A 17,928-nucleotide genomic window follows, 5' to 3' on the forward strand; every position below is an offset into this window, starting at 1 on the left:
AGACGGACACTCATTCATGTGAAGTGTTAAGGAAAAGGAACCGCATTTATATACCTGACAGAGGCGAATACACAACAAGGGGAATGCGTACAAAGTGAATACAACTACTAGTAGCTGGATATGGCTGAAATATTAATTTAAAAGATATTAGAAATGGAAACAACTGCATTTAAGGTTTAATCATCATATTATTTACTTATCTGACACTGTTTTGGTGCCACTTTAGGGAAAACAGAGCCTTTTTGTATAATTGCAGCTTTGATTAAGGAAAATAGCATTGTGCAGAGCACGGAGCCACAGATCATTGTTCTTGAACAAGAATCCCAACATGCTTTTGCATCCATGTCTGTCCAAACTGGTATAACATCTGTTGTGATGACTATAATTTATGAGGGTAACACCAAAGAATTTGGTATTTGACCAAATGTAAAAAATAGTCACCAGGATATGTCCTTTAACTAAAGTTAGCACTGTCTGGGCTTGAATCCACCTGGTGCTGAGGCTCTCCTCTGTGGAGTTTGTGTGTTCTGCCTCTACCTTGTTCTCCCAGGTTTATTCCCACAGTCCAGAAACATGCATATTAGATTAAATATTGATTCTAAATTGGCTGTAGGTGTAAATGGTTGTCTGTCTCTCTGTAATAGCCCTGGGATATGCTGGCATCTGGTCCAGGTTATACACCTGGATCAAAGTTGATGTAAAACAAACCTCTGGGGTTCACTTCTTTCATCTGAGTAATGCTGTCAAAATTAGAAACATCCTGAAACAGATTTATGAAAAATTAGTCAGTTCTATTTATAGCTATTACCCTAAAAGCTTCTTGAAAAGCCTTCAATTGATCCAAAACACTGTAGTGAGAATACTAATGGGAACTAGAAAGAGAGATCATATTTCTCCCTTATTATCTTCTCTTCATTGGCTCCCTGTTTAGCCCAGAATTGCCCAGAACAACTTTAAAAATCCTTCACCTCACACCTGGCGCTATCATATCTTAGTATCACATGATCCCAATGGAGGGCTTCCTTCTCAGACTGCAGGCTTCTTGTGGATCCTAGAGTTTCTAAAAGTACAACAGAAGGCGCAGCCTTCAGCCATCAGGCTCCTCTCCGGAGGAGCCAGCTCCCAGTTTAGGTTGTGGAGTCAGACACCCTGTCTGCTACTAAAATGATGCCTCAGACTTTCCTTTTTGGTAAAGCTTATTGTATGGACAGAACAGATGACTCATCCTTCAGTTATTCAGCTTCTGGTGAGGACTTCCCATGATGCACATGAAGTATTTTCCACCACTCCCCTCTTCAGTCTTGATTAATTGACAGTTTTGCCACGACTGGAGTTTCTGCTTTGTTCTGTTTGTTGTTTGTCATCTGTCTTCTTCTCTTTCAGATCTTTCCTCTGAACCCTGAACTGTTCCTGCACAGTCTTCAGGCTCTGGTTTGCTGGAGGTCTCTTTCTGTTAAAAAGGAGCTCTTCCTTCCCACTGTTCTCAAGCGCTAACTCAATGGGGATCATCAGACTGTTGGACTCTTTCTGTAATATCAGACTGTCTTTATCTTGCAATATAAAGTGCTACTACAAGACTGCTAAATAAAGTTGAAGTGAATTTAATCTGTCCTGTTGTTACTAAGTTATGGCACTGAGTAAATGGCCAGAAAAATGTCATCGCTTCAGCTTTTCATGAGATATTTGCCTGAAAATTTCTGTAGTTAAATTTGGATTATTAAGCTGTAGCCAAAATGTATTTCAATATAGAATAAAATTTTGACCTGGGGCCACCAAAATTAAAGCACTTAATTAAAATGAAGGTTTATCCTTAAAGTGCAGGTGGACGTTTGTTACAAATGTAAGGAATTTTTTATTTAGGCATTAAAGGAGCTGGCATACTCCCGGATGGACAGAGAAATCAAAACATAATGCAATTCTGGCCTAGCTGTGCTGGCTCCAAGGCATAAAAATTGCCAGAATTTCTATGAAATTTACTCTCTCAGACTTTCAAATCTAAACATTAAAATTCAAAGCCTTAAATGTACCCTACATTGTTATTTTAACTTTAGAATTTACCCTCTAACCATGTGGTTATGGTTTTCAACCTTTTTGTGTAACCCAGAAATTGTATTACTGCCCTACCCTAAAACCTAAGGATAGTTGTATTGCCTTAATATAAGATATAAAACCACCTTTAAGGTCTACACATTTTATGCCATAATTAGTTTTTGGTGTTCTTATAAAACTTAATCCTTTACGCCAAATACAAGCATCATTTCTAATGTAAGCGACTTACATATTGACCCTCATACTACCACAGTTTATAATGAGACCAGCAGCCACGCCCCTTTTGTAAGTTTTATATCGTCCTTCCGTCCTGAGAGGACTCTTTGAGAGCGCAGATGTCGTGCTCTGTCTCTTTAAAACACAGACTCTTGGCGGTTGCCGTGGATTGTTGCGGATCTGGGAGTGCGCAGCTCGGCTCGGCATGTGCAGCGCTTCATATTCGCTCAAACTGACGCTACAACCTGCAAGTGCCCGACTCAGAGCAGAGGAATTGTTTTATTTATGACCGGGCTAAATATAGTTAAACCTTTTTTTTTTTTTTTTCGGCAGCAGCAGAGGGACATCTTAGAAAGAAGTCGTTGTGTGTGTGTGTGTGTGTGTGTGTGTGTGTGTGTGTGTGAGAGAGAGAGAGTGAGAGAGAGAGAGAGAGAGAGAGAGAGAGAGAGAGCGACACCGACCAAGAAGTGCTGCTGAGTTTTGTTATTAGGGTTCTCCGGGGCAGTGCTGATGCTGATGCTGATGCTGATGCTGTCATGGGTTTCTGGGAGTGACATCAAAGTTTTTTTCGGGCTGATTTAAAGCGTTTGAATAGTCCAGCCGAGACTCAGTTTTCAAACGCATCAGTTTTTCGAGTTGCTAGTAAAAATCCGGGCTTTTTTTATGACTGGAGTTTTGCTTTAACTGATCATTTGACGCTGAGTGGTCCGTCAAGAGGCTGCAGACTCCGGCGGATTTTGCACTGGGAGAGTGAGGAGATGAACATTGCAAATTTACTACTTATGATTGTCTCCTTCACCACCGTCTCTTCAGGTAAAACAATAATATAAATTCTGCAAAAGTCTTCTATAACTGGTTCTTTCTCTCTCTCACACACACACACAAACATGCACTAACAACCCATATGGCGTGACTGCCTCGTAGTTGTGTTTGGCTTGTCTTATCGTGTTTTCTGTCCCTCCAGATGGATGTAGATGTTGTGTTTAGCTTCATTTCAAACACCCTGACAGCTGTGGGAACTGAGCGCATCCTCCCAACAACAAATGGATATTAAACGGGAAATGTCAGATGTGCATTATTTATTTATTTATTTTTGGAAATACCACCGATGAATGCCAGCGAGATTCTCATGTTCTCAGTGTCCCCTTGATCCCTGAAGTGGCCACACAGCGAAGCCATTAGAAAGCAGCAGAGGTCAAACGAGGCTCCACTCAAGCAAAAGTGAAACCATTAAACTCTCACTTTTAGTCCAGCTGTGAGCCGAGAAATTCTGAGGGATAGTGCCTGACAAGCCGCCACCCTCCAGGCACGCTTATGTAGACGCGCATTATTACTAAAAAAAAATGCTTTTAAAAGATCATTTTTGATTACCTTTGACAAAAGGATTATATTTTAGCCGTTGCTCTAATAACAGCTTAAATTTCCAAGCCTTAATCCAAAGCATAAATAAAAGCTGGGCTCAGAAAAACAATTCGTGAAAGTGCAGATGTTTTTTTTTGTTTTTTTTTCCAATCTCAATGGGGCTCAATTTTTAAATGTTGAGGAAATTAAATTGTGACTCAGTGGACATAAGAGGAAAGAAATCTTTCCTTTCGTGATTAAAAAATGTATTTACATTTTATGCCAAAGCCTCATTAATAATGGATATTTGAGAGTTTGAAAAAGATTAAACAATACACTGACAGATATGAAATCATTGAAAGTGGCTTTAAAGATACCTTGCAGGGAGCCTCTAGTAGGGCTATAGAGAATTTTGTTGCATGGTTTACTTGATGGCTTGTGACATGAATGTTTTTAAGGAGTTATTAAATTTGATACTGGACTCAAAGATGGTTAATCCTTAAAACGATCATCTTTTGTTATAACAAACTTTTACAGATTTGATTAAAACTCAGTGATGGGAACATTTAAAACCCTTGTTTCCAGCTGAAGGTGTTGTTCAGAGGTCTATCCCCAATATTACGTGCAGAGAAAATGCTTTGTTGCTTCACTGGAAAAAAATGATTATTGAGCTTTAATTAGGAAACACTGAAGATAATTTATTTGTTTCAATGTTACATTTGGTCTTAATTTGGTTTGCAACATCAATTTTAACCATTAAGGTCTCAGTCACACAGATCTAGAGATCGGTCAACAACTTGTTGGAAAAAATGTGTATTCCCTGGCTGGTTGGCAAGTAGTTACTGGATGTTACTGGCTGTTGCTAAGTGAAATCAGAGGGTTCTGCACTGAAAACCTCCTTGCGATTGCTTTGTTCACATGCAGATTGCCACAGTTGTTAGTTTGCATTGGACACATCAACTCGTCTGCAAATAGTGGCCAACTGCTCACCAAGCAGTAGTGAAACTTGCAAACAGTGTAGCGCAGTGTGCCTTACCACTGCAACCAACACATTTCAAAAGGAACAGGTTTTACTTTGAAGGAACATATTCTCCTTTTCTGGTTTGTGTTGCACTTTTTCAGCAGTTGGTGACTCTTTGCAAACAACTCACCATCTTCTATGCAAACTATGGGTGACTGTAGCAAACAAAGCAATCATAAGCAGGTTTTCAGTGCAGTACTGTATATTTCTTTGCAACCAGTGACCTCCAGCAACCACTCACCTTTTTACATATTTTTTCCTGGTGACCTGTTGTGGCCTGGGTGTTACCGACCCATCTCTAGGCCAGCATGACTGGGGCCTAACAGCTCAAAATACCAATACTATTCTGGTTCAACGAAATTTTATTTATAGGAAAGCCACACGTATCACCTTTAAATTTGCTTTCATTTAGTGGCATTCATTGTCTTTGTCTGAGTTTTGACCAGCACTGTGGCTAAAAGATTTGTCTTATGCTGCTTAGCTATGCTTGCATGCTTGTTGCAAACATTATCTGTTCACTTATTTGTGCTGACAAGTTATAGTGCCCTGGGGTTTTACTGACATCGCTGGTAAACATTAAAGTTTTGGGCCATAAAAGCAAAACAGAGCCTGAACTTGTTTCTTCTTGAGGTTGCCACAAATTTTGATTGGAGTAGTCGGGATGAATTCTGAGTCCTGTGTGGTGTTTCTGCTCTTTCTGAATTAGCTTAAACATATTTTTGGCATTTCTGTGCTAGACTTACTTGCCACTGGTTAAAGTACACAATCATGTAGCAGCGAGTTTATAAGCGTAGCTCTATTTTACATTTTCTTCAGTCGTAAACTAGAATTTTCCTTAAAATCCTGAGCTCTTTGGCCCCAGTAACTTCGCTCTCCGCCCGCATTGCTTCATTATTGTAAACTGGAACCACCTCTCAACATTAAAGGTACTTTTAAACACCCCCACCATCTGCCCACATCTATTGATCTGGAGTGGGTATTTCCTCTTGTTCCCACCACTACGATACAGCGCGTTCCCATATGTATTTTCATAAAAGTACTCTTCAAGAGGATTCAAACAGGCTTCGTGACTTCTGCTTGAACTGTGCTGAGACAAATACACTGCTGGTAAATACAGTCTGGCAGCTTTTCACAAGCCTCTGTGTGACTGTGAACAACAATGGCCTCCCTCACAAATTGCATGTAATTCAACACAGCAGCTCAGCTCTCGCACAGACACACAAACCGAACCTCAATTAATAGATTTCAATACATCTCATTGAAATTTCTGTTATCTCGAGCTGTATTCATACTCAGCTGTTGTGGTGCTTGCTGCGGAACTAATCGATGCTAAACAATCCTTAGCTGGCGATTTGTGTCCGCTCTGTCCCTGCGGTCATTACTTAGTGACAAATGTGGCTCAGGGCTGACTAAAGCTTCCTACAGCACTTCTTGATGAAAGGAACACATATGATGAAACCACTGCAGAAGGGAGGTAGTCGCCTAATGTGCCACAGCCTTGAGTCATGTTGCCGGATGCTGATGATGTCCCACTTCTGGTACAGTGGCTGGTGACATCATTTAGAGTTTAGATGATGGAGGAGGAGGACAGTTGCTAAACAAAGGCTTCAGTTCTCTGACTGATGCCAGAAGAAAATCAAACCTGACTCCTCTGCTTTGAAATTTAGTCTGCTGTGACATGTTATCGCCCTCCCGCAGAGATTACTTGGCAATGTCACAAGGACTCCTTGAATGTTTCTGGCCTTTTTAAGTATGTAAATGAACTGAAATTGAAAAAAAGAGAAGAATGTGAGTGAATCTCGGCAGACAGCCACCAGCCCTGCAGACAGACTGCCAGCCTTCTGTCTCACTTTAACTTGCATGTAAAGTTCGTCTCTGAGCTTTCTGCAGGTTGTTGTTGTTTTTTTTATTTTTTTCACCAGATATAAAGCTGTTAGGTGAGACAGCTCCAGGTGCTTGTGCGGGGGTGTGTGGGTGGGTGTGGTTGCTCACTTCGAGCCTGGCTGTTGATAAAAGGCTCTGAGATCTGAAGCAAAACAGGACGTCCCCTCTGTGTCTCTGTTGTTTTCACACATTAGCGTGACTGCAGTACACTTCTGTCCCTGGGGAAGATGCAGGGTTAATATTTGTAAATACTAATTAATGAAAGCAGACCCCAGCCTTATGTAATGCCACAGCTAGGAGCCAAGAAACGCCAGCTATAGCCCCAATAACCAGTTTGTAAAACGCAATCTTGATCTCAGCCCCTTCCCTGCTTACTCTGCCTGTTAGATGAGGCAGAAATGTAGGAGATGCCACGAGCAAACATGTAGGCGTGTGTCAGAAAGAGAGAATTAGGACCAATGCAATAACTTGTCTATCAGAACTGCCTGTGGCATTAATGAGTTTCCATTAAACTACTGTTGCACGCTTTCTCTGGATTTCTCTTTTTCATCTTCTTTGAGTATAAAAGGGAAAATTCCTACACATCAGATGCAGTTATTACAATTACTCCATCTAATCATCGTGAATGATTCATCACGGATAATCAGTTCATAACGAGTTAAGTCTGTATCAGCTCTAAATCTGCTTAGATATTTTTAATACCACTGAAAAGAACACAAAAAACAAACAAACAAAAAATCCTGCATGTATTTATGTTTTATATTGTGAATACAGACATAGACATTAATCATTAATGCACTCACTGACCACTTTATTAGGTACGCCTGTTCAACTTCTCATTAACGCAACTATCTAATCAGCCAATCACCTGGCAGAAACTCGGTGCATTTAGGCATGTAGACAGCAAGACAGCCTGGCGAAATTCAAGCTGACCATCAGAATGGGAAAGAATATGACTCTGAAGGGGGCATGGTTGTTGGTGCCAGGCGGGCTGGTCTTTGTGTTTCAGAAACTGCTGATCTACTGGGATTTTCCCTCACAACCATTTCTAGTGTTTACAGAGAATGGTCTGAAAAAGGGAAAATATCCAGTGAGCTGAGCACAAATGGCTTGTTGATGGCAGAGGTCAGAGGAGAATAGCCCGACTGCTTCGAGCTGATAGGAAGGCAACAGTCACTCAAATAACCCCTTGTTACAACCAAGGCCACACTGGGTGCCACTCCTGTCAGCTAGGAATAAGAAACAGAGGCTACAATTCCTACAGGCTCACCAAAATTGGACAACAGAAGGTTGGAAAAATATTTCCTGGTCCGATGAATCTTGATTTCTGCTGCAACATTCAGGCGGGGTCAGAACAACATGAAAGCATGGATCCTACCTGTCTTGTATCAACAGTTCAGGCTGCCAGTGGTCTATTGGTGTGGAGGATATTTTCTTGGCACATTTTGCGCCCCCTTAATACCGGAGCATCGTTGGGATGTGATGGAACAGAAATGTGATGGAACAGGAAATAAATCTATCTATCTATCTATCTATCTATCTATCTATCTATCTATCTATCTATCTATCTATCTATCTATCTATCTATCTATCTATCTATCTATCTATCTATCTATCTATCTACCTACCTACCTATCTATCTTGATGTATGTAAGTAAAATTAGGCTGCTCTATTGTGTATACTTAAATTAGAAATTAGATTAGAAATCTAAAAAAATTATCATTTGGAAAGCGCAATTTGCCAAAGTGAAAGTGATATAATCAGCTCACCACAGTTTTTATAAAGCTTAAGTGAAGGTTTTGGGACACTGAGTACATGCCTCATAAACATGCTGTCTTTTTCAGGAAAACACAGCTTCAAAATCCACTGTAACAGACCCGCTCAGCAGTGTTACTTTGTAATACGTCAGTAATGACATTACATTGGTGTTTAATGCAGTAATGTTAGGCAACACTGCTCCTAAATTAAGTAATCAAATTACAGTTATTCCATCCATTTTCTGCTGGCTAACTGGGAAAGCAGTCTTAGCATGATGGCCAGACCTCCATCCATAATCTCTCCAGCACGATAAAATCCTCCCAGAAAACAATGTGCTTTTATATGTGAGCTCTTTGACAATAATTGCTGGACCTCAAGTTTGTGAGAGAATGGAACAAAATATGGCAGAGGGGTGGGGACATGCACATAGCCTTTAATTTGCTGTGAAAAAAGGCGAGAATGTGTTGGTGAAATGCAATTATAGTTTTTATAACCAGCTAAGATGAACTGAATTAAAGCACCACACATATGTACTGACACCTGGTGTAGTGGTAGATTTTTGGGCTTATCTTCATTGACTTTGCTGTTTGTTTGTGGTGATATTTAAGAAGGCTCATTTGAATACCCTCTTTACTTGGACTTGTGCGAATATGTGGGCATAAGTAAGATTTAACTGGTAATGCATTCATTATGCAAAAATAATGCAACAATAAGTGAAACAAATGACTTTCTACAGGGACTAAATAAGTAAAGTAATGCATTATTTTTTTTGGAATATTTAATAATTGATACTTGTGCTCATACTCAACAGATATTTCCCTCAGCAGTTGGTTGGGCCCAAAAACAGATCTGTAGAAGAGTGAATACTGGACCCTAATATTCATCAGAATGACAGAAACATGACTCCAAATTACTCTTAACTACTGCAGTGTAAGCAGGCACCTTTTTCAATATTTTAAGAGCTGATCATCTTGAGGTGATGTTCGTATACTAGCAACAGCAAAATATTTATTGTAGAGATGATAGCAATTTATTGAAATGTTTTATTTAAGAGAGAAAATGTCTTATTCATTTTGAAGAGTCAACGTTTATCAAATTAAATTTATGGCATTTCTCTCTGAAAAGCACCTTATGCTCTGGCGCATTCATGTGTATACTGGATAGCCTTGAGAGTCTTCCAGAGTTTGATAACCTTGCAGGAGGGCAGCGCACTCTTGTTAAAAAAAAAACTCCCTTCATATTGGACGTCAGCTCAGGGTTGACTGCCATCGACTCTTATGGCATAACTTGGCTGTGCATTACCTCTCTCTCTTGTAGAAATTAACGTTTCAAAGCTTCTCATTGATTTGTGCTCCCTGACACCACAACACAAAATTGAAATGTGTTTACTCACTACAGTGGGCCTAAAAAGGCTTTGTTTTTGTACTTTAACTTACAGTTCAGGGTTGTTGAATCAATACACACATTAAATTGGACATTTCACCCCTGTGAGGTTGGTAAAAACAGTTTAGCACTGCAATTGCAGAGCTGATATCTGCTGATACCCTGTTGATTTTATTTATGTTTTCTACTGAGAGCCTGTTCTTTAAAACAGCTACTTTCATAAATGCGAATGCACTAAATTGAAAAGATTTTTCTTGAAAATGCCGCACATAAATCAAAGATGTGCATTCTTTTGTGCCTGTTTTGAAACTCTACTATATGCTTAGCCAGTGCACATCCTAACTTGAGCATCAACAGGATGCTCTACATTAAAAATTTTCACACAAATCAAGTGACGCTCTAAATTCCTCTATGCACTCAGAGATCTCTGAGGACCTACTGGGGGCTCTAATGGGCCGTGTTTATGATCCGACGAAAACCCTACCTTCGCCGAGGTCCCCATTATCGCCTGTGACATTTATTTTTCTCTGACACAAACAGGTTGACAGAGTTTCTCTTTGCCGAAAGGTGCTTTCAACCACTGCACCGTAATCTTCTTGTCACGAGGCAAACATTGCTGTGAAAATATTCTTTCTCGCAAAGAAAATGTGCTGCTGTCATGCTCATAGTGGCGTAGACTTTTCACTGATTGCACACTTGTCGCAGGAGCAGGTTGCTGCTTGTCACTTTGGCCACCTGAAGCCGTTTGCTGTTATTTTTTACTTTGACAAGACTATTTTGTCTGTAATACATCAGCATGGTGCCACACTGATTCTGTTAGCAGTAGTAATTTCCCATTGACGCTCACTAATAATACTTTTTTTAATTTAAATATGAGCTCAATAAAAAAATAATGCAGACAAATATTTGTCATGGTGATGTATACGCTATTCAAAGCAACTGAATGCAGCGAGTACAAGGACACTTCCACACTGTAGAACAGAGAGCCTCAACTAGTGTTTTACACTCACAATAAAGACATTAAAATGACTCCTTGTTAACAGTTGATAGCATTGTTAATGGCAGATGGATGGCTTTATTCAGTAAGTGAAATCATGAGGTGCCTGCTGAGATTAGATCGTATTACTGTAAGTATACATGATGTCATTTGTCTGTACTAATCTGACTTTGTTACAATTTTGCATGTAGATCTTCATAGAAATGAATGGCACAAGAGACAGACATTTTTGTTATTAAAGCTTTATTTAATTAACTTATTAATATTTGATAAGACTTCACTGTCCTGAAGGAAATTAGTCTTGAACACAAAATTACAAATAAATGTTGCATTCATATAACATTAAAATACCCTTTGCAAAAGAGGTCCTATGTGCATCTATTCCCATGTAACTTAAAATATTATACACATAAGGATATCCCACAGAGGAAAAAAAGTGTTCCTCTTACACTGACTTTGGTAAGCCTTAAAAAAAAAAATGTCCTGATGATGCCAGAGTGAAGTCATGTAGATTATCCTGGTTGGAACATAGAAACATTGAATAATATGAAACCAATCCTCCAGAAAACACAAACGTGAGGCTGTGGGGGGATTTTGGGACAGCAGATAAATCACGTACTTATTTGATGAACTCATAAAAGTTTTTTCTGTCTTTTTTTTCCCTCATACAGAATCACTTGAAAAGGAGAGGTAAAACTGGGAATACAGTGTTGTATGTGCCACAAACCCTTTGAAATGAGTCTTTATCTAATCTGAGTGTGATCCATTGGTTTCATAACATAGAAAATCTCAAAAAGCTGGATTTTAAATTTATGTAATTTGTATTTTCATGCCATTTATGGGTGTGGAAAAGCCAACAAGAAGTCTCGGGCTCCTCCTGTTGTTTCAGTTTGGCTATGAGAGATGCTGTACTCTATGGGCCCAAAATTACGGAAGCAGGAGGAACATGGAGGAAGCTTGGAATTTTATTTATTTCTTTATTTTTTGATACATGTACCACTGACTGAGGCACTATCTTGCTATCAATGCAACCTGCACCTAAACCTGTGAATTTGGAAAGATGGAATGAATCTATTAAAATATGCTTGCATTATGAGGGGCTGGTTTAAGTGTTTGTTTTTTTTAAGCTTAAAACAAGAGTTACTCATCAACTGTGCCTTGTTGTTAGAGCTTGGCCTTTACTGCTTTGACCTTTATTTTATGATTTATATTTCCACCTCAGTTAAAATGCTGTACTGAGCTCCTGGAATCTCTATTAAGAAGCCCGGTCTCTCTCCAAGTACATGTATACATAGTACTTTTTTTTGTTTGTTTTTAAATCCAGTTATCACTCAAGAGGAAGTAAGCACAGAGTGATGTAACTGTATTACATGATCTGGGATTTGAAATCCTTTCATGCTTGCAAACAAGGTTCAACACCAGGACATCGCTGGGCTGCAGATCCTTTCTTTATCAAAATATTTTTTCTGTTCCAGCATGCACTTGCTGCACATTCATACACGCTATAAGAGATGTGATGAAATATAATCTAAAAGAATGCACATCACACTATCACCATAGCACCTTTACTGAGTGCTATGGCACCCAGTAAAGGTGCCAGAGCATGTTTTAATGGCTCTTTTAATATTCATCCACATCCTGCATTAGTGTTTTGAGCTGCCCTGGTTTGTGACCCTAGCACGTTAGCTGTGGGTGCTCAGATTGCTCTTTAGATGTTTACTTCAGGTTTGTGCCATAACAGTGACTTCTGGGCTGCACATTTGAAATCAGCCCATGAAAAAAAAAAAAACATAAATCTGCTTATAGCTAAAAAGTGAGGTTTTATCCTGAAGCCTCTGATTTTAGTGTAATGTAACAGCAGCAAGTGTGTCATTAGGTTACTCCTGTCTGCTTCTGTCCAATGATAATGGAGGATTTTTATGCAGTCTAGATTATGTGCTAAGAATAATACCTCAGAAAGAGCAGCACAATAATCAGTGGCACAGTGACCATTTCATTTTCTTTTTTTCTTTTTGTTTTTTTTATGTTTGGTTGGGGGAACGTGAGCGGGAGACCATCTGTTCCTCAGAACCAAACTAAAAGCGGCAGCCTTTTGCATTATTCATTTTTTTAACTGAAACACATTGTTAGAGACATTTGGTCGTGGTCTAAAAGCTTACCTTGGGTCCTGAAGCAGTATGACTCTCTCTCACAACTGAGCGAAGATAGCAATGGATCCCCAGAGAGAGGGGATATGGGCGTTATCTACATATGTCACTCTGCCTAGCTTATTCCTTTAACTTTAGTCTTTCTTCCCTCGAATGCAAAGACCTTGTCTTATGCTCAGCGTTCAGCCAGCTATCATCTCTACAACTATCCTGTCTGACACAGAGATTGGCTATTACCATATCATATGGATGATTGAATCCTCGGTGCTGCCGGTGGCTTTGCTGGTGGCTTTCTCTGCAGTATATGTACACTGTGTCCTGCTGTTTTGAGAATATAGAAAGAGCAAATAGATGTCAAATTGATTTATCTATCTAAAACGCACAGGTTGTTGTTGTGGGAAAATGCAGCGTCTTACTTTGAACTTCAGAGAGATTACCGCTGATTTTACCCTTCACCACACAAATTTATCCAGCATCTCCTAAGGAAGATTTTCTCTCCTTTCAAATGGTTTTGCTTTTGTCTGTTCTCTTACAAAGAAACTGTTTTCATGAATGACAGAAGATCATCCAAATAGATTATATCTCACCTTCATCTCTGCTTCACAGGGTCTCGGCCGCGTTTTGAAGACAGCCCACCACGGATTGTGGAAGACCCCTCGGATTTGATTGTCTCCAAGGGGGAGCCTGCCACCCTCAATTGCAAGGCAGAGGGCCGACCCATCCCCACCATAGAGTGGTATAAAGATGGTGAGCGTGTGGAGACTGACAAGGATGACCCTCGTTCTCACCGCATGCTCCTGCCCAGTGGCTCCCTTTTCTTCTTGCGCATCGTGCACGGACGACGGAGCAAACCAGATGAGGGTGTTTACACCTGTGTGGCCCGCAACTACCTGGGAGAGGCCATTAGTCGTAATGCTTCACTGGAAGTTGCCAGTAAGGCCCTGTGTTATTGATCACTGTCTTAACAGTTTGTATGTGTGTGTATGTGTATATACACAGATGCCTCACAGTTGTGTCCCAGATCTTTTTTCTGCCACCTGGCATCTTTAAGGAAGCTCACTGGAGAGGTGGCTGTGCTTAAAAATAATGACATGAAACAAGCAGACAGTGGGAAGCAACTTCTAAAAACATGGAAGTGTAGGTCAAGATAAATTCAGTCATAAGTAATGGCCTGTGGATTTGTTCTTCTTTTTTCTTTTTTTGGCTACTTTGGCAACAGTGATACAATTTGTTTTCAGGCTTGTGTGTGTCTGTGTTAGGTGTTCAATTGTACTTTTAGAAGAAGCAGGTTTGCAGTCATTTTTTTTGCCACAATGAGCAGTTTAGCTAACTATAGATATTAAGATGTGACAATATAAACTATTGTGTTGACCACATTCTCCACAGATGGACTAACAGACATAAACACCCATCAGGTACTGAAAACAGCATGATGCCAGTCACCTGTTGTGGTTATAATATTATTTGTTTATAAGCTCCGGTGTCCCTTACTCAGTGCTCATCTGCAGGACAACACCCATTTTTGACATACAATTCATTTTGAATTAAATTTAAGTTTTGTGGCTTTAGCTTGCACAGTTTCTACACAACTGCATTACTAAACTATACCTACAGATGCTGCTCTTAATGGTAGAATGCAGAAAGTAAGGAAACAGAGTTTGAGTGGCAGAGTTGAAAATGCTAAGATTTTTGTTGGGAGTGATGAGAGTGGACAGAGATTAGAAATGAGTAGATCAGAGGGACAGCTCGGGTTGAGCATTTTGGAGACAGTTAGAGAGTCAAAGCTAAGATGTTTGGACATGTGCAAAGGAGGGATAGTGGACATGTTGTTGAATATGGAGCTCCCAGAATTGAGGAAAAGGGGAAGAGCACAGAAGAGGTTCATTGATGCTGTGAAGGAGGACATGCAGGGGATTGGTGTGACAGAAAAGGATGCTGGGGATAAGGTGAGATGGAGGCAGATGATCTGCTATGGCAACTTAAAAGGGAGCAGCAGAAAGAAGAAAATGACATGAAGCACAAATTTGAGCCAAATTTCACAGAATCTAGCCAATTCAAAAACACTCTTGATGAGGTAGCAGTATCGCTGTCTACAAGTGAGAGATGCCTTCATGAATACATAGAATTTACAACCACTGGTTACACTCAAGAGCAAGAAGCCCAGATTAGACTAAAAAACAAACATCTAAAAGAGCCTGCACAGTTCTGAAAAAAAAATTGGACAGATGAAACCAAGATTAACTGATACCAGAATGATGGTTAGAAAAAAGCACAGAGAAGGAAAGAAGAGCTCATGATCTGAAGCATACCACATCATCTGTCAGAAATGGTGGAGGTGATGCGCCTGCCAGTGAAACCGAGTCACTGGTGTTTATTGATCATGTGACTGCTGATAGAAGTAGCAGGGTGAATTCTGAGGTGAACGGGGCTATGCTCTGTGCTCAGATTCAGCCAAATGCTGCAGAACTGATCAGACAGCACTTCACAGTGCAGATAGATAATGACCCAAAGCATACTGCAGAAGCAACCCAAGAGTTTCTCAAGGCAAAGAAATGGGATATTCTTCAATGGCCAAATCAGTTATCTGATCTCAACCCAAAAGAGCATGCTTTTCAGTTTCTGAAGACAAAAATTAAGGCAGAAAGACCCACAAATAAGCAGAAACTGAAAGCGGCTGCCGTAAAGGCCTGGCAGAGCATCTCAAAGGGGAAAACAGCATTTGCAGTCATTGACTGCAAAGGATTTTCATCCAAGTATTAAAAACAGCTCTCACATTTAAAATGATTTTAGCTCATCTAATTACTTTTGACACTCTGAAAATGGGGGGCTAAGTAAAAAAATGACTATAATTTCTAAACAGTTAACACAAACTTTTTGTTAAACTAATTAAAGCTGAAAGTAGGCACTTCAATCACATCTTGATTGTTTATTTTAAAACAGTGTGATGGTGCACAGAGGGAAAACTACAGAAAGAAAACAAACTATTACTAACAGAATTGAATGGCATTGCCATAGAGTAATTTTTATGGACAGAATTTCTAGGCGTAGCCAAGTGCTGGAAGGCTTCCACCTTGGTGACCTCAGAATCTCATCTCTGCATTTTGTGTATGATGTGGTCCTGTTGGCTTTATCAGGTGGAGGCCTCTAGCTCGCACTGGAGCAGTTCGCAGCTGAGTGTGAGGTGACGGGTTGCGAGAATTAGCATATCCATGTCTGAGACCATGGTCCTCAGCCGGAAAAGGGTGGAATCAGAGGTCAGGGATGAGTTGCTGCCCCACGTAGAGGAGTTTAAGTATCTTGGGGTCTTTTTCACGAGTGAGGGGAGATGGGAGCGGGAGATTGACAGTTGGACTGAGTCTCCGTCTGCAGTGATGCTGATGCTGCACCTGTCCTTCATGGTGAAGAGAGAACTGAGTATAAAAGTGAAGCTTTCAGTTTACTGGTCAAACTACATCCCTACCCTCACCTATGGTCATGTGCTTTGGGTAGCGACCAAAAGAATGACATTGCAGATAAAAGTGGAGGAAGTGAGCTTTCTCCGAAGGGTGGCTCGCTTAGAGATAGGGTGAAGAGTGCAGTCGTTTGAGAGGGGCTTAGAGTAGAGCTGCTACTCCTCCAAGGGGACCAGTTGAGGTCATTCAGGGATCTGACTAGGATGCCTCCTGGGCACTTCCTGGCTGACGTGTTCTGGACGTGTTTTTTTTTTAAACATGTATTTTTACCAGGTAAAATGTTTGAGAACCAGTTGACATTTACAAATATGACCTGGCATGTTCTGGGAGGAGGCCCTGAGATTACATCTCTTGGCTGGCCAGGGAACACCTCATAAGCTGGAGGTGGTGGCTTGGAAAAGAGAGTCTGGATTTCTCTGCTTAGGCTGCTGACCCGATGACCTGGCCCCGGATAAGCCAAAGAAAGTGGATGAATGGACTTATGGACCTAACTATAATTGTTCAGGAGATGCAATGACTTGCTTATGCCAAGTTTCATATACTCCTATACTACTGTGTCTGCTCTCCAAATAACTGTCAACAAGCAGCTAGACTCTTGTTGCAGAACCATCAGTAGAGAGCTCATCAATTTTTTTGTGTGTGCAATCTCATCAAATAGAGGGATTAACCCCCCAAAATACATCACAATATGCATTTTATTGATTATACTTACATGCAGAGCATTGTAATTGCATGAGGTAGATATCAGAGAAATCAGTGCATACTGAGGTCAGCTGCATCTTTCTTGCTTGCACTACTGAGTAAAGGATTTCTTGGTTGGGTAATGCTTATGAGTTACTATTAAAGGCTGATTCTGATTGATTTCAGCTTGGCATATTTTCTGTAATGTGGCTATTGTGGTTCTGTTGGTCATCAGGAAAGTGGAAGGTCCCCACAGCTTCCCAAACAACTGTGACTGAAAGTAACACAGAAGTTATCCGTGCTGATTGGCCATTTTGCTAATTGCAGGCAAGTATACACCCAGCATGACCCATGAAGTCATGTTTTTTGAAGTAATGCCATGCAGAAATAAATTATGCTTTGATAAAATGAGATAATTATTTTGTTATAGCTCAAGTGTGCAAACTACTTAAGGAAAGCTTGAGCCCCCCAAAAATGCAGCTAATCATTATTTGTTGATTTACTCTCTTTATAATTTTCTCTCTTAGTGGATTTAACATTTAGTAAAGAAAATGTCAGAAAATTCCCCCATTATAATTTCCTAAGTCCAAGTTAATGTCTTCAAATGTTATCTCTTCAAAATCCTCATATTTTTGAGGATTTTGGTTGAGCAACCAGAACTCGTAAAATATGAGGATTTTTACAGTTGATACAGAAGGTAAGGCCTTACTCGTTTCTTTGTGTTGGGGCAGCACTGTTGATTGTTTATGTACGGGACTTCTCTGTGGCAGTCAGATAATCATCACCTCGCCTCAGAGTCACCTCTCAGTGTGTACAAACAAGATCAGGAGAGCGTGCCTTTAAAGCTATGTTATTTGTTTGCTTCCTGCTGAGGACTACAGTGTGTGAGCTTCCTCATCTGTTGGTGGAAGTGCACTGAAGTAAAAAAACTCCCTCGTGGAGCCACGTCTGTTATTTTTCCTCCTCCGTCCAGGACACGTGCCATTGTCTTCCTTCTC

At 40.2% G+C, this 17,928-nt stretch overlaps 1 protein-coding gene across 1 annotated transcript in view; it reads left to right on the plus strand.

Moving 5' to 3' along the window:
- The first annotated feature begins 2,704 nt into the window (after positions 1-2,704).
- The window catches only part of LOC115790665 (roundabout homolog 2), a 70,349-nt gene continuing 55,125 nt past the window's right edge, over positions 2,705-17,928 (plus strand). The window contains exons 1-2 of the mRNA XM_030744536.1: positions 2,705-3,078; positions 13,404-13,730. Coding sequence (XP_030600396.1) covers positions 3,024-3,078; positions 13,404-13,730 — 382 coding nt within the window. The 5' untranslated portion in view covers positions 2,705-3,023. The remainder of the gene's footprint in view (positions 3,079-13,403; positions 13,731-17,928) is intronic.

This window comes from Archocentrus centrarchus, chromosome 13 (assembly GCF_007364275.1).
Source record: "Archocentrus centrarchus isolate MPI-CPG fArcCen1 chromosome 13, fArcCen1, whole genome shotgun sequence".
Classification (NCBI taxonomy): Eukaryota; Metazoa; Chordata; class Actinopteri; order Cichliformes; family Cichlidae; genus Archocentrus; species Archocentrus centrarchus.